Raw genomic sequence first — 21,418 nt, 5'->3', positions numbered from 1 at the left:
AGATGGAGGGCACAAGGAGAAGGGGACAACAGAGGACGAGATGGTTCGACAGTGTTCTCGAAGCTACCAGCATGAGTTTGACCAAACTGCGGGAGGCAGTGGAAGACAGGAGGGCCTGGCGTGCTCTGGTCCAGGGGGTCCCAAAGAGTCGGACACGACTAAACAACTAAACAATAACAACAACAATGTTGTAACAGCAAGCAGGTAAATGCATCACTTTTCAGCCAGCCCTCGTTGACTTTGGGCGGCAGAGAGGGGGGAGACAACCAGATGCCTAGAAACTTGGGCTTGGGGAGAGTTGGGTTCAAGTCCCTTTTTAGCTTTAGGAATTCAGAGTCCCCTGGACCAGTTGCTCTTCCTGATACTAGTCAACCTCACAGAGCTGTTTTGGGGTGAGGGGGGAATAAGCCATTTCACCAGCACCAGGTCCCCATGTTGCTAGCACCTGCTCACAACACCTTGCCACAATTTAAGCTGCATTTCCGACAGTCATAGCAGTTTGTTTCTCTTCTCCACCCATCACTACGGTTTGAAATTTTGGTGGTTGCAGCAATGCTTGATTTAGTGTGAATGTGCTTCTCAAACCACTTTCTTTGAACATAAGCATCTGTTTGTGGTGAAATAAGAATGCAGTTTCACAGATCAATGAAAAACAAGCTAAAATAGGTGACATAAAAGGAAAGGGGAATGGGGAGGGAGGAGGAAAGGAACAAGCTCAGGGACTAGTTCTTAAAGTTATAATGACCAGTTGGGGTAGAAACAGTGATGGAGTGACTGTTACTAGGTGACAGTTGTGGAAGAGCCCAAGGCAGCTCTGAGCTGTAGCAATGGAATAACCCTTATTGGGTTCTCTCTCTCTCTCTCTCTCTCTCTCTCTCTCTCTCTGCTCTGCAACTTCATGCAATATTGGCATTTGCTCAGTTCTATGTATGCCTATTTCCAGCATGGCCTACTTTAAAAAGGGTTCAATCTAAGCCCTGATGTTTCATCCGTTGTGTCTTTTTAAGTCACACTGTGTTGTGCGCCTTCAAACAGCATTCTTGAACATGCTTATTGCTCCCATTGTTTTTCTGCATTTTGACTGCCAATGCAAGAGAAATGTGTTAGCGACACAGCCAACATTTGTGTGTGTGTGAGTGTGTTTTGGGGGGGCATTGTCCATTCTAGGCAAAATGGCCACTCAAGTCAGCTTCTCCCTGGGGTTCCCAACGTGGCCTTTGGCCCCTCCCATTTGTAATGAGGGCTGCTTTTTGGACCAAGGATGGTGTGGAAGGGGCTGCGTGGTGTTGCCTGTCAGCAGTGGGGGTGGGCATTGGCCAGACCCCCAGCTCAGGGTGCCCGCGGCAAGGGGTGCGTGCCACCGCCAAGGAGCAGGGGAAGGTGCTGGAGGTGAACGAGGGTGAGGGATAAAATCAAGCCTAAATTGGAGGGGATTAGGGCTTATCTGCTCCCCCCGCCAAAAATATTTTTATTCAAGTTGGCACCCATGCTTGTAAAGATCGGTTGCTGGAGGCTGCAGGGGGGGCAAGGCTGCTTTTGCTCTCTGGTCCTCCTTGCAGGTTTTCCACAGGCGTCTGGGTGGCCCCTCTTGGGCGCTGGACCAAATGGGACACTTTTGTGTCTTTCCACGGGGTGAGTGGAGGCTCACAGGGAAACGTATGATGGTACACAAATGAGGTTAACATCATGTAGGGGATGGAGGAAGGGGAGGCAGCCCTTAGGCAGGTGGGGGGGGGGTGTCTTTATTTCATCATGTGCCACCACCCCATGGAAAACGCAGGGAAAGGAGAGCAGGCTGCACCGGTCAGTAGTCAGTGGCCCTGATAGTGGAGCCAGAGAGTCCTGCCTGATCTTTGAGAGGGGTCAATTCCACAGGCATGTGTTGTGCCAGCTGTTAGTATCTAAGGAGAGAAATCAGATGTAGCTGGTGCCGAAATGATGCTCCTTGGGGGGGGCACTGTGTGTTTGGGGTGGGGTTCAGGAACACAATGTATGGGGCAGCACAGCTCATGGGGCCCCTTCCGGAAGCTGCCAGACTGCAGCTCCCATCCTCTCTGTCCCCTGGCCATGCTGGATGGGTCAGAGGGGAGCTGGAGTCCAGCATTATCCAGAGGAGACCCCATTTGATGCCCCCAATATACAGAATCCAGGCTGTAAATAAGGAACGTTAATGCATCCACTCAAAACTGGGCAGAAGCCCCACTCAATGCAATAAGGTTTACTTCTGGCGTGTGGAGATGGCGAGGCTGTATTTGCAGAGGGCATTTGAAGCTGACGCCCTGTTCAAATTTTTTCTCTTTTTCTTCCCCTCTGAGGTCTCCATAGTGTTAACGGAAAAAATCTGAGGGCTCTCTTGGACAAAACAAAGACACCAACCAGGATAACTTGGAGCAAAACAGCAGCCTGTAGGCTTGGCCTTTATTGATCTGTTGCAACAGGGTGTTTCCCTCACTAGCAAGAGAGAGAAAAGACCCAGAACAATGGGCTGCAAGACCTTATAAAAACTTTTGAAATTCCCCTCCTCTAGATCAAGCCCACCCCCAGAAACATCATGCATACATTACAGAAAGGAGGGGTTGACATCATGCATACATTACAGAAAGGGTTGACATCATGCATACATTACAGAAAGGATTGACATCATGCATACATTACAGAAAGGAGGGGTTGAGGGAGGAGTTGTGGTGGTAACCTGAGTGTCCAGTCACCCAGCTGGTTCCTCCTTTCCCCCTCCCCATGAGTACTTTCCAGGTGACAATGGGGAGTTTGCAGTTTCCTGCCCCCAGAGGGAAGATCTGATCATCATCCTTTGTTTCAGCCTGTGGTGAATCCACTGTTCTTTATGATTTTGATTGTCTTCTGTCTGGGATTATCAGGGTTGACATAGCAACTGGGCAGGGCTCCTGTGGATGTGCTGGGATGGTGAAGGGATTATGGCTGCCCAGAATCACCGCCCCCCTTTGATAGTCATTGTCATATGGAGTAAAATAAAAATGGAACAGTGCAAATCCGATGTATGGTTGATTTTCTATGAATTTATAACAGAAATGTGGCATATGTAGTGCGTGAGTGTGAGTGTGTGTGAAGTTTGTGCAAACAGAATGATTGGGGTGGGGGGGGGGTTCCTGCTACAGTTCCCCCCTTCGGAGATAAGATTGCAAAGGTGGCTACTTTGCAATCCTTTTCTCCGCACAATTTAAGGTGGTAAATAATAACCTGGTATTCTCCGTCCCAGATGTGTGTGTCCATGTGAACCTGAAAGGGACTTGGATATCATGCTACTTTAAGGATATTTGCATGGAAATATAATGGTGTAACAGTGCACTGCTCAGTTACTTGTGGTATTCTAGCACCTTGGAAGAAATATTTTCTCAATAGTGATCTATGCTTTACATTTAGGCAGGAAGGTCCACTAATGACTGAAAAGTGCAGTTTGCTTCCCCCCCGCCATTTGTGTGTTCTCAGGTGTCAAGGTAGCTCTTCTGTGGTCTCACATCGGCATGGTGTCGCAGTAGTGGCAATCCCTGCTGAATCTACTTAGGGCTTTCATATTTATCATGTAGCCTGGTACCCACCACAGCTGGCACAGGTTTCGGACACGTCCTGAGAGAAATGTCTTTGCCTTGGCCAAAATCCATGGGATTTCTTATTATTATTACAGGCTCCGGTCTTGCATCCTGAGAAGTTGCTCACTTGCACTTTAAGGACCAAAAAGCTAATTGCAGCCTGGATACACTTGCCCAATTCAAACTGAGTCCAATTTGAATTTATGTGCCCATGGTTCTCAACCTTTCAAACCAGTCTGTTAAAGGAAAACCGTTCTTAAAAGGGCACTTTGTCGAAATAAGACAATTTAACTCTATAAGGGATCATTCCTGCTAAACCAAAGCATATGCACCTTCATGTATCTTATAAGCTTCTCCTTGGTAAAGCAAGTTTTAGCACATTTTAAAGTGGATAGGGAAAGTTGGCAGAGTGCCAGGTGGGACAATGAAATGTGGTTATCTAAACATTGGACTACACAATAGTGTGAGCTATCAGAAAGTATAAAATGCATGAGAATTGGTGTGCAAGCAATAAGACATTAAACATAAAAATAATTACACACAAAATAGCCCCCCCCCCTTGTGGGAATAACACACTGTCAGACACATTTCAACATTCCTACATAATAACACTTAAAACAAAACAAACTAATTAAATATCAGTTGCATATCTTGACACAATTGTGATCTTTTACGCATGTATCTTTTGAATCCTGGAGCACAGAGGCTTGAGGTTCAAGTGAAAAGATGTCCTTGCAAGTCAACTCCACCCCCCTTTGTCAGGCCCACTCCCCTGGCAGTCTATATCCTTTGAAAGAGATAGCTGTGGGCACTTGAAAACTCTGGTGTCTTGTGATGACGGAAGAACTGAGTTGAGGGGTTGTTGCTGCTTTTCATCATTGCACATCTGTATAGGTGATATCCTGTAAGGGGCAGGGTTTTGGGGCTTAAAGACAGAAAAGGAGGGGGCAAAAGGCAAAAAGGATGTCCTTCGGTTTCTGTTGGAAGCTGCAAATAATAAAAATCTTAGCGAATTAAGCGTTTCATTCATTCCAATATTATTATCACATTTTCCTATAACTACTGTTATTATCTGCCAAGTTCATTTGCTTTCCTTCACTTTGGAGAGAAAGAGAACTGTAAAAAATACAAAGGTTAAAAAATACAAAAGAAAGCAAAAAATTAGATTACCAGTCAGATGAAAACAAACTTGACACAAAGACATCAGATTTAGAAAAGAATTATTATTAAATATATTATCAAAACCACGCAGATTACTACTAGACTGAAAAAAATGGGAAAACCATGGGGAAAAAACTTTAAATTCACCATGTGCTATTTGATAAAAGAACTTCATGAAACTGACTTTCAACATGTGATGAACATGTCCCCAAAGTAAAACACACACACACAAAATGACTTATGAGGAACCAAATAAATAAATGCTAAAACACACAATTAATAAGTAACCTGAAGTAATCTGTTTTGGCATTCTAACATCGCAAATGAAAATAAAATAGTGTTTCTTGATGTGACAACATCAACTGTAATGTTAATACTGGGAAATGAGTTAATACCAAGAAAATGAATGGCAATTTAAAGTTGTGCAGGTACCTTGCACTAGCCAAAATGACAGAATAAGAAATGCTCAGGCAAAAAGGTAAACAAATACCATTCCACAAACAATGTTTGGTTGTGCTTCGATTAACTTCATAGACATCATGGAGAAACAGATTAAATAAATGAAAACGGATTATTTGTAACTTAAAAAAAAGTGTCAAGGCCACAAAGAGATGGAAGTTACTAATATAGCAGGGATTCAGGCTTGTTTCACAGAACAGAAAGAAAGTTGCTGTGGGAGGAAAAAGGGACAAACACTTTGTTATCGGGGTTCACATATCCTGTTAAAAGGGAAAATTATTTCATGTGAGAAGCCTGTCAGGAAATGCTGTTCCTAAAAATTCCCATTGAGGGGGGAATGCTTTGATATTTACCTGTGAAAAGAATTTGGCATGTTAAGATTTGGAACTTGGAAAGCTCTTGGCTTTTGATGGGCTAGTTTTTTGTTTGTTTGTTTTTTTTTAAAGCCTTTTGTCTTACGTAGCCTCTGGAGCAAAGAAACATTTAGGGTGATTTCCCTCAATGGTTCAAAGTTTTTGCATTTGGATAAATTTCTCTCTGTAGTTGTCGAAGAAACCTCCTCTCCCCCTTACAGTTCCCCCCTTCCTCTCTCTCTCTTCTTTAGCTAATCTGGCCTCTGTGCATGTGCAGAGTTCATGTCTCAGCAAACGTTTTATACTATTGAAATGTTGCATCCTTTGGCTAAATTACCATCCTTTGGCTAAATTACCATTTGAATAAGGGAAAGGAAGGGTAAGGAGTAGATTTTGAAAACAGGGTTTGATTTTAAACAAAAAAGAGAAACTCAGCAATTTAGGTATTCACCAAAGCTAGCAATTTCAGCCCAAGCAAACTGAGACTGCTTCCTTTATGTACAGGAAAGGGCTAATATCCCTCTGGCCATTCGCGGAACAATCAACCGCTCTCTTATTTATGAGTAAAAATGGCCAGAGTTAGAATTCCTAGGATTTAATTTTTTTTTTTAACTTCTCAGCCATTTCAGCCTTACCATTTGCAGACAAAAAAATATTATTATTATTATTAATATTATTATTTCCTGCCCTTTATTTACAGGAATGGTCAAGGCTAATTCTACTTGATTATTCATTTGTATGTGCTTAAACTTTGAGTAGACTTTTAAGTCTGATTTTTAAATAGTAGACAAAATGATAAACACTGTAATCACTCAAATGCTTGATATTACCAGTTGGGCTTCACCTCTCACCTTTTAAAACTAAAGAGCAAAGCTAGGCTGAATTTCAACTCCATTACCACACCAGAATTTAAGAATTACCCTCCAATGCTTGCAGACACATGGTCTTCCACACAGCCACAAATTGGGAGAGTTGAAAGGGACCCTGGGGTCATCTAGTCCAACCCTCCAAAATATAGGGTTCACAGCAAGATTTCACAGCAAGATTTGTACTACCAAAGAGGCATACACATTTAAGTACAGATTTACAGCTGGGAAAGGAAACATCTATACTCCTGAGAGGATCTCTTATAAAGCACAGTTAAAGCAGCCCTAGATTTGATTTTTTTTAAAGGGAATACACAAGTGTTGCCCGCTCCCCTCTTTGCAGTTTCCTTTAAAGGAAGCTTACTCGGGAGTAAATTTACCTAGCACAGAAGTAAGAAGGGAGAAACCAACTGAAAGAGGCAGAGTGAAACAAGGGGGAGGGGGGCATTTTCTAACAAAAGAGGCCATGAAGTCTTATAGAGACTGATATCAGGAGCCTTACAATAACTCTTCTGTCCAACCAAATCAAAGTTAAAACTGGACTCAAATATTTTTTCTTAGAATGAACACCATACTTTTATAGGCATACGCTTAATGAAATACATGCACTGCATTTTAGCTTGAGAGAGCAGTTGTGCTCAACTAGGCTATTGCAGCAGAAACATTTGGTTAACTTCTTCCAGAATAGACTGGAGCAGAGGTGTACTCACGAACTCAAAAGTTACCAGAAAACATTTACCATTAGACTTAAAATCACCCTCCTCACTTAAAACTAGAAGAAAGAGGTGGGGTAATCCCCCTTTCAGAACACAAGTAGCACGTATACAGGATTTCACCACTTGGGAGGGAAACTCTCTTTTAGAGCCTCTCTCAAATAACAAACATTTGCACACTCCATTCTCCATTTTGTTTTGTTTAAGATCGATAAGGCGCAACATGGCTTCCTTAGATTTAAAATTTTGAAGCAAGCTTGCAATTTAAAACTATGTGCATTTAAGAACAGTCTGTGGATGCCAAGGCCAATGTAAATACAAACCCTTGAAATATTTCTAAATCTTTGAATACATCTCTTATTCATTTTTTTTTTTTTTTTGCCTCTGAGCACCATTAAGTTTACAGTTTCATGTTCTAGCTTTAGATTATAGTTTAACAACACAAATTTGATGTGTTCAGCTCTCCCTAAGAGTTCACACCCTGATTTTGTTGAAGGATCCCTGAGGTGGCCACTGTGCCCTGGGTTCTAGGTGGTGGGCCTAAGCCACCCACTAAAAGTTACAACGGTCTCGTACTTTGTACTTGGAAAGACCATTTTGCCCCTTTATTTTATTTCTATTTTTTCTCTAATTGGAGATGACAAGCTGGAGGGGCATATTAGAGTCCTCTCTGGGGCAAAAGGCTTCATGGAAGCTTTGTTGCCAGGAGGAGTCCAGCTAGGGTGTTTAGTGAGCTCCCATTCTCTCATATGTTATTATTGGGGGTTTTTTTCGTTAACGAAGTACGCTAAAGACAGAAAGAGTGGAAACACACACACAAGGGAGGAAAGGCAATGGGAAAGAAAGGGGGGACAGAAAAAAAATATCCTTTCAGTACTCAAAGTACCCTTGACTAACACAATTCCTACATATCTACAAGCCACAAACTCATTTCAAGAAATCTTATACATGAACTCAAACTTCAGCCACGGGACACCTTGGCCCGAGAAACTTCAACCACGGGACACCTGGCCCGAAAACCTTTAACCATGGGACACCTTGGCCCGTCTGCCACGGGACACCTTGGCCCGAGAAAGTTTCAGTTACGGGACACCTTGGCCCGTCTGCCACGGGACACCTTGGCCCGAGAAAGTTTCAGTTACGGGACACCTTGGCCCGTCTGCCACGGGACACCTTGGCCCGAGAAAGTTTCAGTTACCTATTTTTTTCTTTTCTTACTACCTCAGCGCTGTTCACAAGACTATTCCTAGTGTGGGGCCCCAATTTGTGAACCGCCCCTTCTACCCTCCACAACAGCCTCCTGCCTAGCCTTTGAGACTAAGTTTGGGCTCCCTACTGGACGCCTGCACTGTGCAGTGCCAGATTGGGGGTCCGAGAAAACAAAGTATTGAAAGGGGAGCAAACGACCTTGCATTCTCACATACCCAGGTCATCCCTAACAAAGGTCGCCAGGCAGGAGGGGAAGGTTCATTTGTATAGTTGGGGTAGGTGGAGAGTAAGAGAATACTTGAAAGGCGCCTCCGGACGACTCCGAGGGAGGGACGTCAGGGAAAATAGTAAAAGAGCCACGCTTTCCCGGACTCAGTTCCAAGACGGAAAACGGGGGAGAAAAGGAGAGAGGAAGAGATTAAGGCGTTCCTGGACGACTCCGAGAGGTAACGCCAGAAAACCAGTAAAAGTACCACGATTTCCCTGGCCACTTTCCGAAGGGGAAAATCGGGGGAGAGAAAGGAAAAGTTTAGAAACGTTCCCGGCCGATTCCGAAGGGTAACGTCAGAAATGAAAGAAGAAAGTCTGGCTGTCGTGGAGATATTCCCTTTCCAACCCCCCTCCCTCTGTATTTACTTCAAACCATACTCACGTTCGCAGATGTCCCCCCGCAGATCCCGGGATCCTTTTCCCTTAGCCGGCTTTGACCTCGCCTTTGCTCCCCTGGTTGAGCTTTTGGTGACGATTGATTACCGCCCGCAAAGAGGAGGCAGGGAGAGGAAGAAGGATCTCTGGGCTAAGGTTGCCCAGTGGCGCCCGATCCCTTCTATCTCCCCTCTCACCTTTACAGGAGAACCAAGTGTCCCATCTGGGGTGCCAACTGTTAACGGAAAAAATCTGAGGGCTCTCTTGGACAAAACAAAGACACCAACCAGGATAACTTGGAGCAAAACAGCAGCCTGTAGGCTTGGCCTTTATTGATCTGTTGCAACAGGGTGTTTCCCTCACTAGCAAGAGAGAGAAAAGACCCAGAACAATGGGCTGCAAGACCTTATAAAAACCTTTGAAATTCCCCTCCTCTAGGTCAAGCCCACCCCCAGAAACATCATGCATACATTACAGAAAGGAGGGGTTGACATCATGCATACATTACAGAAAGGGTTGACATCATGCATACATTACAGAAAGGATTGACATCATGCATACATTACAGAAAGGAGGGGTTGAGGGAGGAGTTGTGGTGGTAACCTGAGTGTCCAGTCACCCAGCTGGTTCCTCCTTTCCCCCTCCCCATGAGTACTTTCCAGGTGACAATGGGGAGTTTGCAGTTTCCTGCCCCCAGAGGGAAGATCTGATCATCGTCCTTTGTTTCAGCCTGTGGTGAATCCACTGTTCTTTATGATTTTGATTGTCTTCTGTCTGGGATTATCAGGGTTGACATAGCAACTGGGCAGGGCTCCTGTGGATGTGCTGGGATGGTGAAGGGATTATGGCTGCCCAGAATCACCGCCCCCCTTTGATAGTCATTGTCATATGGAGTAAAATAAAAATGGAACAGTGCAAATCCGATGTATGGTTGATTTTCTATGAATTTATAACAGAAATGTGGCATATGTAGTGCGTGAGTGTGAGTGTGTGTGAAGTTTGTGCAAACAGAATGATTGGGGTGGGGGGGGTTCCTGCTACAGTAGCAAGGAGGTATCCTGCCTGATGTGGGTGAAGGGGTTCATTTTTGAGTCATCTATTAATCCAACCATGCATGCATTTTCACAGCTGTATAAGGTCTTGTGGGGAGAGGAAGGTTTCGTAGAATTGCAGAGTTGTGAGGGACTCTGAGGGTCATCTAGTCCCACCCCCTGCAGTGCAGGAAACATTTGCCCAACGTGGGGCTCAGACCCACAACCCTGGGATTAAGAGTCTCGTCCTCTGCCAAATCAGACACCTCAAATGGAAAACAAGATTGAAGGTGATAACATTTATTAGGACTCCTAAAAGTGTGACTGTCTCTCTAAGAAGTAAGCTGCAGAGGGAATTCTGGGGAAAGGAAGGAAAATGCAAAGCAAGAGCAACCCATTTCTGTTTGAACAAAAAAAATTCCTTCCAGTAGCACCTTAAAGACCAACTAAGTTAGTTCTTGGTATGAGCTTTCGTGTGCATGCACACTTCTTCAGATACACATTTCAGATACCATTTCTGTTTGGTTACCATTTAATAACCAATAACCAAACAGATACCATTTCTGTTTGGTTATTTCTGCTGATTTTGACTGGAATGAATCCTCTCAAAGGGCCCTTGGAAAACTGCCCAACCTGCTCTTGGCGGGTAAATGGTTTTTATGTCAGTCACTCTGGTCTGGAGAGAAACTCCTGCTGGGCCTGAGAGGCAGATTTAGTCTCCTCAGGAGATACTGAGCTGGGTTTTATTTCCCCACAGACGAAAGTAAGGGAGGAGGGTCTCTCCAGAGAACAAGGCTCCTGAGAACGTGTAGAGTTCGGCTCCTGAGTCAGCGTCAGAAAAAGACACACGTCCCCCTTCATAGTCCAGAGTCACCCGGATCCTCCTGGGCTCCTCACTCAGGGAAAGGGGAGAGGAAACAGGGGAAGTGAAGGCCCAGTACTTCCCTCCCCTCTTCCTCACAGCCCAGATCCCGCACTCAGAGATTAAGTAGATGATGCCCTTTCTCTCCACAGACTTCCTGGCGACCCCCAAAGCCCACTCTTCCTCACTCCCCACATTGACTTCCCAGAAATGTCTGCCTGCTGTGAATCCCTCACGTCCCAACACATAAAGCCAGTCACTGAATCTCTCAGGATTATCAGGCAGGGCTTGAGGTTTGTCTCCCAATCTCACGCTTTTCCCATCCTTGGACAGGATGAGTTCAGGATGGGCTGTGTCTGGATCCAGAGTGACATTTGCTGTGGGGGAGAAAAGAGGGAAAGAGAAGATTAGGCAGAGTCAGACAAGAGACAGAAACGGACATCCTGATAATAATAATAAAAAACCCCGAAAACCCCAGATTCCCTTTCAGATTGAAGGGGTACAGTTAGGGTTACCCCAGAAAGCCCTAAAAAACTGTTTGTGAATTCCCCCCCCCAGCCAGGCCTCGGCGTACGCATTTTAAAAACTGCATTTCCCTCTAAGACAAAAAGCACGAGCTAAGCAGTCCTCTCTGTAACAAAAACGCTGTAACAAACCCAGAGCTGAGAACAGAAAAGCTTCTCGCTTCCCAGATCCAAATAACCTTTTCCTGGTACATTGATTTGCAACATACTTCCGGGAACAGAGCCAGAGAACGAAAAGCAACATTTCTATGTAAGAATCTGTGAAGGGGGAGAGGAAAAAGGGGGTTTGAAAAAAGGATAAAACCTGCTTGTAAAATGTTTTCTGTGCGGCCTGTCTTTTGTGAACTGAATCACACAGGTACCTCTGCCCCCCCCCCCCCATGGCAGAATAAAACGCTCTTTCTCTGGATTAACCGCTTGGTGTCGTTTGGCTCCTTTTGTCTCTGCTCGGGTGCAACAATTATTCCTACCCATGGATTAAAAAGGCTACAAGATCAAGGGGATTTCTTTGCATCGCATGCTAGACGAGACTCCTCCTTGCAGACTCTCATCAGAATAAATATCTTCCTTGATGGTTTTTAAATCAGTTCCCTTCACTTTCTTATATCCGATGGTATTGTGCCTGCCCTCCTCTCAACCCAGGCATTTTCTAAGAGGAAAAACCACCCAGTAAACCTTTTATTCATCTCTTCTGTGTTATCTAAGGGGAAAGAGAGGAGAATTGGAGGAGACAGGAAAGGAGAGAAGCTGCTTTCCTCTGACAATCTCTGTGGGAATTGGCCTTTGGGGAGCTCTGGGTTGGGCTGGGAGATGAGGACCCCCCTGTTCTAATAATAATAATAATAATAATAATAATAATGATAATAATATATTTGCATGTTGCCCTTCATCCATAGGTCTCAGAGTGGTCCACAGCATAAAAATACAACATAAAACCACATATAGGCCTCCCCTCACTTTCACGGGGGTCACGTTCTAGGCCCTTGTGCCCACAAGTGAAAATCGCATTAAGAGGGGAGCCTGTTTATTCCTGCTCTCCATCGCTCTCACCCACTTGGCCTTTCCTTTTAGATTTAGGGGAGCTAATTTTAGATTTAGGGGAGCTAGTCTCACACGTTTGTTGGCGGAGACCTAGGTTTTTTTTTGGGGGGGGAGTTATTTGTCCTGTCTTCACGCTTTTTATGATGGAGGACCGCTGTAGTCACCCCCAACGACATGTTCTCAAGATGGAGGGTGAGGGAACAGCTGCAGTCGCCTGCGATTCCTGCGCAATGTTTGCCATCTTGCCAAAGGTTGCAGGCAGCTTTACTTGCAGCAATTGCATGTTGATTGCCCTCTTACAAGACAAAGTCCAGCAACTGGAGGAACGTGTAGCTATGCTCCAAAGAATTAGAGAGCTGGAGCTCTTCTTGGAAGCAACGGAGCACACCGTCTCCACCAAGGAGGAGACAGGGGACTCCCCTGAGAAGGAGGCTAGTTCACCAACACAGGAGCCAGATATATGGAGAAATGTGACTCAAAGAAGTAGGAGGCCCAGGGTTCGCTCTGATTGTTTAAAAATACACAATCGCTTTGAGGTCCTCTCCCCTAGCATGGAAGACGAAGAGCAGACTCCATTTGAGGATCTCTCCCTCATTACAGTCGATCAGGTATATGAAGACGAGCAGCAAAGTCAGTCCTCAGGGAATGTGCAGGCGACCTTGGAACGGACAGCTCACGGAACAACCCCGACCAGACCTAAGAGGAGGCGTGTAGTGGTGATAGGGGATTCCCTACTGAGGGGAACAGAAGCAGTGATCTGTGGGCCTGACAAGATGTCTCGGGAAGTGTGCTGTCTCCCTGGGGCTAAGATCCAAGATGTAACTGAACGACTGCAAGGAATCATAAAACCCACTGACAAATACCCCTTCCTCTTGGTTCATGTGGGAACCAATGACACTGCAAGCAATAGTCTCCAGAGGATCAAAAAAGACTATGAGGCTCTGGGCAGGAAATTGAAACAATTAAATGCACAAATTGTCATCTCATCTGTCCTCCCAGTTGAACGACGTGGCCCAGGGAGAGAGGGAAAAATAGTGGAAGTGAACAACTGGCTTCGCAAATGGTGTAAACAGGAACGGTTTGGATTCTTAGATCACGGACTGCAGTTTCTTAAAGATGGACTTCTGACAAGCGATGGGCTGCACCTCACAACAGTTGGGAGGAATGTTTTTGCCAAAAATCTCAGAAACCTCATCAGGAGGGCTTTAAACTGACTAATGTGGGGGAGGGAGACAGTGCTCCTGAAGGTAGGAGTCTATCAATTGATGAAGATGATCATCCAAATGTCATAGACCAAATGGAGCAAACAGCACACAGACCTAGTGGTGGGAGGAAAAAATCCTTAAAGAAGAGACATGGGGGAATGATTAATGGACTTCAATGTCTGTACACTAATGCGCAAAGCATGGGAAATAAACAAGATGAGCTTGAGCTCTTGGTACAGCAAACTAAATATGACATAATGGGCATCACTGAAACCTGGTGGGATAAGTCCCACGATTGGAATGTAATAATGGGGGGATACAATCTATTTCAGAGAAACAGACCAGACAAGAAAGGAGGAGGAGTAGCGTTATATGTCAGGGATGTGTATACCTGTGAAGAGATCCAAGACTTAGAACCTCAAAGCCAAAGTGAGAGCATTTCGGTCAAAATTAAGGGAGAGAAGAATAACAGTGACCTCATTGTGGGAGTTTACTATAGATCCCCAAGCCAAACAGAGGACATAGATGATGCCTTCCTGGAACAGATGGCCAAGCATGCAAAAGGAAGGGAGATAGTAGTAATGGGGGACTTCAATTACCCGCATATTTGTTGGATGTCAAACTCAGCCAAGAGCATAAAGTCAAACAGATTCCTCACTGGACTTGCAGACAACTTCATTGTCCAGAAAGTGGGAGAAGCAACAAGAGGAACAGCCATTTTAGATCTGGTCCTAACCAATGTTGATGACCTGGTTAGTGGGGTAGAAGTGGAAGGATCATTAGGCGCGAGTGATCATGCTCTTCTGAAGTTTACTATACAGCGGAAAGGAGCAGCCAAGCATACTAGGACTCAATTTCTTGACTTTAAGAGAGCCGACTTCATAAAACTTAGGGAAGTGCTGGGTGAGATCCCATGGACAGTAATACTAAAAGGAAAGGGAGTTCATGATGGCTGGGAGTTTGTTAAGAGGGAGATAGTAAAAGCACAACTTCAGGCAATACCAATGAGACGGAAACATGGAAGGTGCCTAAAGAAGCCAGGGTGGCTATCTAAAGAACTTTTAACTGAGTTAAGATTAAAAAAGGATGTGTACAAAAAATGGAAAAGGGGGGAAACCACCAAAGAGGAATTCAAACAAATAGCCAGCACGTGTAGACACAAAGTCAGAAAAGCTAAAGCACAGAATGAACTCAGGCTTGCTAGAGAGGTTAAAAGCAACAAAAATGGCTTTTATGGGTATGTTCGTAGCAAAAGGAAGAACAAAGAAACAGTGGGGTCACTCAGAGGAGAAGATGGTGAAATGCAAACAGGGGACACAGAAAGGGATGAACTCCTCAATGCCTTCTTTGCCTCAGTCTTCTCCGATAAAGAAAACAATGCCCGACCTGAAGAATTTGGAGCAAATGATTCAGCAGAGGAAACACAGCCCAGAATAACTAAGGAGATAGTACAAGAATACTTGGCTAGTTTAGATGTATTCAAGTCTCCAGGGCCAGATGAACTGCATCCAAGAGTATTAAAAGAACTGGCAGATGTGATCTCAGAACCACTGGCAGTCATCTTTGAGAATTCCTGGAGAACAGGTGAAGTCCCGGCAGACTGGAGGAGGGCAAATGTTGTACCTATTTTCAAAAAGGGGAAAAGAGAGGACCCAAATAATTACCGCCCAGTCAGTCTGACATCAATACCAGGGAAGATTCTGGAGCAGATCATTAAGCAAACAGTCTGTGAGCACCTAGAAAGGAATGCTGTGATCACCAATAGTCAGCATGGATTTCTGAAAAATAAGCCATGTCAGACTAACCTGATCTCGTTTTTCGACAGAATTACAACCCTGGTAGATGAAGGGAACGCAGTGGATGTAGCCTACCTTGATTTCAGCAAGGCATTTGACAAGGTGCCCCATGATATTCTTGTAAAGAAGCTGGTAAAATGCGGACTTGACTATGCTACCACTCAGTGGATTTGTAACTGGCGGACTGACCAAACCCAAAGGGTGCTCATCAATGGTTCCTCTTCATCCTGGAGAAGAGTGACCAGTGGGGTGCCACAGGGTTCTGTCTTGGGCCCGGTCTTATTCAACATCTTTATCAACGACTTGGATGATGGACTCAAGGGCATCCTGATCAAATTTGCAGATGACACTAAACTGGGAGGGGTGGCTAACACCCCAGAGGACAGGATCACACTTCAAAACGACCTTGACAGATTAGAGAACTGGGCCAAAACAAACAAGATGAACTTTAACAAGGAGAAATGTAAAGTATTGCACTTGGGCAAAAAAAATGAGAGGCACAAATACAAGATGGGGGACACCTGGCTTGAGAGCAGTACATGTGAAAAGGATCTAGGAGTCTTGGTTGACCACAAACTTGACATGAGCCAACAGTGTGACGCGGCAGCTAAAAAAGCCAATGCAATTCTGGGCTGCATCAATAGGAGTATAGCATCTAGATCAAGGGAAGTAATAGTGCCACTGTATTCTGCTCTGGTCAGACCTCACCTGGAGTACTGTGTCCAGTTCTGGGCACCACAGTTCAAGAAGGACACTGACAAACTGGAACGTGTCCAGAGGAGGGCAACCAAAATGGTCAAAGGCCTGGAAACGATGCCTTATGAGGAACGGCTAAGGGAGCTGGGCATGTTTAGCCTGGAGAAGAGGAGGTTAAGGGGTGATATGATAGCCATGTTCAAATATATAAAAGGATGTCATATAGAGGAGGGAGAAAGGTTGTTTTCTGCTTCTCCAGAGAAGCGGACACGGAGCAATGGATCCAAACTACAAGAAAGAAGATTCCACCTAAACGTTAGGAAGAACTTCCTGACAGTAAGAGCTGTTCAACAGTGGAATTTGCTGCCAAGGAGTGTGGTGGAGTCTCCTACTTTGGAGGTCTTTAAGCAGAGGCTTGACAACCATATGTCAGGAGTGCTCTGATGGTGTTTCCTGCTTGGCAGGAGGTTGGACTCGATGGCCCTTGTGGTCTCTTCCAACTCTATGATTCTATGATTTCCTTCCTCCCTACCATTTTGGAAGTTTAGGCCTTGCCGCCAGGGAAGAAGAGGCAGGTGGCAGGGCAATTTTACAAAGGACTGCTTATTCCATGCTTCTCTTTTGGATTTAATATATACCATAAGACTAGTTCCCTGGGGGAAAGGGGGAATACAGTGGTGCCCCGCAAGACGAATGCCTCGCAAGACGGAAAACCCGCTAGACGAAGGGGTTTTCCGTTTTGGAGGTGCTTCGCAAAACGAATTTCCTATGGGCTTGCTTCGCAAGACGAAAATGTCTTGCGAGTTCCTGTGGGGTTCCCCCCCCTTTTTCCCAAGCCGCTAAGCTGCTTATCAGCTGATCCGCTAAGCCGCTAAGCCGCTTAACAGCTGAGCCGCTAAGCCGCTAAACAGCTGATCGCTAAGCCGCTTATCAGCTGATCCGCTAAGCCGCTTAACAGCTGATCCGTTAAGCCGCTAAGCCACTTATCAGCTGATCTGCTAAGCAGCTAAGCCGCTTATCAGCTGATCCGCTAAAACCACTAAGCCGCTAATAGCGCTAATCCGCTAAGCCGCTAATGGGCTTGCTTCGCAGGACGAAAAAACCGCAAGACGAAGAGACTCGCGGAATGGATACTTTTCGTCTTGCGAGGCACCACTGTAACTCAAAAGTTACCAGTCATGATAGGCAAGTGTAGAGTTGCCATATTTTGAAGAGCAAAAAAGAGGACACATTTGCCAACTTCTACTCTTAACCATAGATCGCTATGACGACATCTACTCTTTGTAGGCTTTCGAAGCTGTGATATACTGCTAGTAGTAATGTTCTGAACTTTCAACAACCAAAGAATAATAATAATAATAATACAAATTGCTCCCTCGCTTGCCACATGAAAATATTTGGGCTCATGTTCCCATCTTTGTGAACGCAAGTGTGCACAGAACAATTTATTAAACTGTTAAACATGTACATATGGACTCTCCTTAAGGGCAGGGGGATGTTAACTCTCGCCCTTCCAGACTCCTTCTCCAAGATCTTGTAGCTGAGCCAGCGTCCTTTTAGTTCAGCCACAAGACAAGGGTTTTATACAGGATGTGGCTAGCTGAAGATGCTGCTCTGTTGCGATTCTCTGCTCCAGGCTAGCTTAGCTGGGTGCCTTAGATCTGAGTCTAATGCACTAGAAAAATTTAAATGGTTTACTGCAAACCAAACCAAATAACTTGAGACAATTTGCCAATTTTCTAATTTTAAGAATCCACCTAGGGGAGAAATTTTAATCATGAATGTAGAGGACCTACAAAAAGAGGACACGTGGCAACCAGTCCTGAAAAAGGTCACATGGAAAAGCAACCCAACTCTCTCTAGGCAGGAATGAAACTCTTCCCTCCTCCAGCTGATCCTTCTGGGGAGTTTCTCTCCCCCACTTCTGCACCTTCAAGTCCACCCTCTCTGCCTTTGTGGTACAAGAGACTCTTGACCCCCATGAAACACTAGTCCCCCCCTCCTGTGAATTGGGGTCTCCATGTGAAATTTACCTCTCTGAAGATGTCTGAATGACTGAATATCTGAGGAAGCAAAAAGACAGGCTTAACAGGCTACAATGCAATAGCTTAAAAATATTTTTTTTTTTACAAAACATCATAGCATCTGTTGTTTCCTTATTTCAGGGGTCTGCAACCTTTAAGACAAAAAGAGCCACTTGGACCCGTTTCCGAAGAAAAAAAACACTGGGAGCCGCAAAACCGGGAAGGTGACGTCGGGACGGTGCGTGACTAACGCACGCACCGCCCCCATGCGACGTCACAGCCAGTACAGCACCCGCCACAGTGGGGAGTGTCGGGGCGCACAATGCGCCTCCTCTCCTCGCTAGTATCCGCCCCGGAGCCGCAGCAAAGGTGTAAAAGAGCCACATGCGGCTCCGGAGCCATGGGTTGCAGACCCCTGCCTTATTTCAATCAAAAGATTACATCATGCAAAGACGACAGCTGTAGGCCTAAGTAGTGATGTTAAATATTCTCCAAAAGACTATTCTTGAGAATGTATTATCACTAGGCCTAAGGAATTAAAACAACTAACGTGTTTAGTTGTAATTCCCGCATTGCAGGGGACTGGAATAGATAATCCTTGGGATCCTTTCAGACTCTGCTATTCCATGATTTCATGGGAAAATCAGAAATGGTAAACCATACTAGGAAATGGCTGAATACAATGATTCAAAATCCACAAATGAAATGGGGATCTGAACTGGATGGATGAAGAAAGGTTTAACATCTGCCCCAAGTAAACTGGCGGGGAAAAGCTGTTGAAACTGGAATTTCCAAGTATGCTGACAAACCAAATTGCAGAGGAAGAATCGGCAGAGGTTTACCCTGTAATTCCAAGGGACTCGTACAATGGGAAGTCCTCCCACATGGAATGGGGCTGATCTCATAAGAACTGGGGGAACTCTGTGGAGATGGGGATTGGCTGTAGCACGAGAAATGGCTGGTGAGGTTGAAACTCTGAGGAAGAGGCGGCTCAGGCCTTGCTCTGCTGCTGGGAGACCAGCCTGGCAGGAGGTGGAAGAGGGACTGGGTGCTTGCGGGTGCCCCTTTTAACACACTTCACAAGGGAGAAATCCAAGCAAATCTAGAGAAGCCCCAAAATAACCTCTCCAGATTGTGTGGAGGGAAAACAAAATGCAAAGGGGATTCCTTATACTCGAGAACTCAACAAGATGGACACTGGACTGACCCGTCAGAAATATCCTTAAGGGCTTTTGTAAGATATTGTAAGGCTCTGAGGCTTTTCCCCACAATCAAGCAGTATATAAATTTTATGAAAGAAAGCAAAATCTATAAAATTAAAGGGGAAACCAAGATAATAGTCTATTGGCGGAAAATTAATTCAGACTGGTGTGCAGGTTGTTTGCAGAGACAAGCTCTGCCCCCAAACCCAAGCCTTCAAACTCCCTCCCAGTTCATTCTTGGGACCGACAAAGAACCCAAACACCACTAGAGGATCATTTCCCAGAGTGACGCCATTGATGGGGGTCCCAAAGTCTGCAGAACAGACGGTTCAACACCCATGAAATATCAGTCCCTATCCCTCCTGTGAAATTGTTCCTCCCCTGGAAATTTACCTTTCTGAAGCTGTTTTCTGTATAACACAGCAACTGAGGAAGCAAAAAGATATAAAGTGTAAGGGCAACACTCTTTCACCTGAGATAAATCTCCATACAAAACTAACATTTTATAATGTGGCATCCTTAAATTCAAGTACAATTATTAAATATTAATTGAATTGTACAAAAAATAATTAAAAAGAAGAAAATCATAGGAAGAATCTATGAAAATAACGAAAGATTTAAAACTCAACAATCATAGAGCAAGCTTACTTTGTCCCTGAAATTGGGCTCTACATTCTTGGACTGGGGGCTTCTTAATGCCCTTTGACTCCATTCAGAGCAGGAGAACCTCCAAAAGGACAACCCCAGATTGTGCAGACAGGGAACCACAAGGAAAAGGAGGTTCCGTATAACTGTAAACAGATGCACATGGGAGGAAAAAATCCTGACTTTGCTCTACACTCTGGTTCAGGCTTTCTTTACAGGATCCAGCGTCACAATATACAGAAGCCATTCTGGGGGACAGGAAATGAAGGCTGGAGCACCAAGAAGGAAGGTATCCTGGGGTTACTCAATTCCATGCAGTAAGAGGATGGCATGTTCAGTTCTGAAGAAGTAACAGAATTCCCAGTGTGAAATCCTGGCAGCCAGTTTTCAGTACCTTTCCATTGTTTCATTGTATTCTCCACAAGGTGATTTAGATCACAGGATTTGAAGATCCTATTCCTCAGTTCTGAAGGGAAAGCCAGTGGCTTCTCTGGACTCTCTCTTTCCTCATACCTGGTGAAAAGAAAAACAGTGAATGGTCCCATTGTGGTATTACCTCCCAAATTATTGCAGGAGATCTCAATAACATGGACAAAGTTGAAGTTCATTTCCCAACAGGTAATTTTCAGGATTCAGCTTCATCTCTTGACACCCACCTCCAAGCCCTGGTAAGTGGCTTCCTAAGGCAGTGTTTCCCAACCTTTTTTGGGCAAAGGCACACTTGTTTCATGAAAAAAATCTTGAGGCACACCACCATTACAGCCCCGTGACGTCAGCGCATAGCGTCACGCCGGGAGGGACATGAATTGCTAGCAAATTACATAATCACCTCCTTGAGGGCTGGCTCATCTTCTCCGAAGGCAGAACCCCATTAATTAACAGCACAGACTCACACCATAGCCAAGACGAGGGGGGAAAACCTCAGTCATGCACAGTCATGCACATGTGGGGGCTAAATGAGGACGAAGACCGGGCAGAGAGCAGGGTTCAAATCACCCCACCTGGCCAGGACAATCCCTGGGTGCTCCCTTGGGCCACTCGCCTGACCCACCTCGCAGGGCTGTTGTTGCGAGGATAACACGGGGAGAACCACGCGCGCCCCTGGGAGCTCCTTGGAGGAGAAAGCGGGCGATGAATGCAATGCACGAAATATATGAGAGGCGACCAGGTTTTGCAGGTGAGGGGCCCCCGCCAGCCTCCGCTTCCAACACCCGGCGCAACGACGCCGAAGTTTTCCCCCGGGCTCGGCTCGGGAAGCAGCGCTGCTCTCCCCCGGCTCCCCTTCACCCTCCCGGCTCTCTCTGCCGCCCACTGGGGACCCCCCTCACCTGCCAAGTCCGGAGCGCCGGTGGAAGTTGCATGCATGCATGCAGGGCGCCGCGTTGCCATTGCATTGCACTGCACTCCATGCAACGCCTGC

The 21,418-nt window shown here is 45.4% G+C and overlaps 3 protein-coding genes across 5 annotated transcripts in view; 1 reads left to right on the top strand and 2 right to left on the bottom strand.

Moving 5' to 3' along the window:
- Nucleotides 1–13,782, top strand: part of LOC310701783 (uncharacterized protein) — a 31,592-nt gene extending 17,810 nt beyond the window's left edge. Inside the window, exon 2 of the mRNA XM_083493157.1 lies at nt 12,335–13,782. Coding sequence (XP_083349283.1) covers nt 12,571–13,644 — 1,074 coding nt within the window. The 5' untranslated portion in view covers nt 12,335–12,570 and the 3' untranslated portion in view covers nt 13,645–13,782. The remainder of the gene's footprint in view (nt 1–12,334) is intronic.
- LOC310701487 (E3 ubiquitin-protein ligase TRIM11-like) overlaps nt 1–21,418 on the bottom strand; it is a 67,041-nt gene that overhangs the window by 41,437 nt on the left and 4,186 nt on the right. The window lies entirely within an intron of this gene.
- The window catches only part of LOC310701947 (butyrophilin subfamily 1 member A1-like), a 61,174-nt gene continuing 50,043 nt past the window's right edge, over nt 10,288–21,418 (bottom strand). Inside the window, exons 1-5 of one of the 3 annotated variants that reach the window (XM_083493513.1) lie at nt 20,393–20,509; nt 20,002–20,144; nt 19,747–19,779; nt 18,161–18,190; nt 10,288–11,242 (exon numbers count right to left, since the gene is read on the bottom strand). In XM_083493513.1, coding sequence (XP_083349639.1) covers nt 10,725–11,242; nt 18,161–18,190; nt 19,747–19,779; nt 20,002–20,065 — 645 coding nt within the window. In that variant the 5' untranslated portion in view covers nt 20,066–20,144; nt 20,393–20,509 and the 3' untranslated portion in view covers nt 10,288–10,724. Of the gene's footprint in view, nt 11,243–18,160; nt 18,191–19,746; nt 19,780–20,001; nt 20,145–20,392; nt 20,510–21,418 lie in introns of those variants that run through there. The other 2 variants (XM_083493514.1, XM_083493512.1) reach the window with 2 other exon arrangements.

This window comes from Podarcis liolepis (assembly GCF_965112155.1).
Source record: "Podarcis liolepis genome assembly, chromosome: 2".
In the NCBI taxonomy this organism is placed as follows: domain Eukaryota; kingdom Metazoa; phylum Chordata; class Lepidosauria; order Squamata; family Lacertidae; genus Podarcis; species Podarcis liolepis.
The sequence above is the reverse complement of the archived record's forward strand: the minus strand, read 5'-3'. Positions and strand labels throughout refer to the sequence as shown.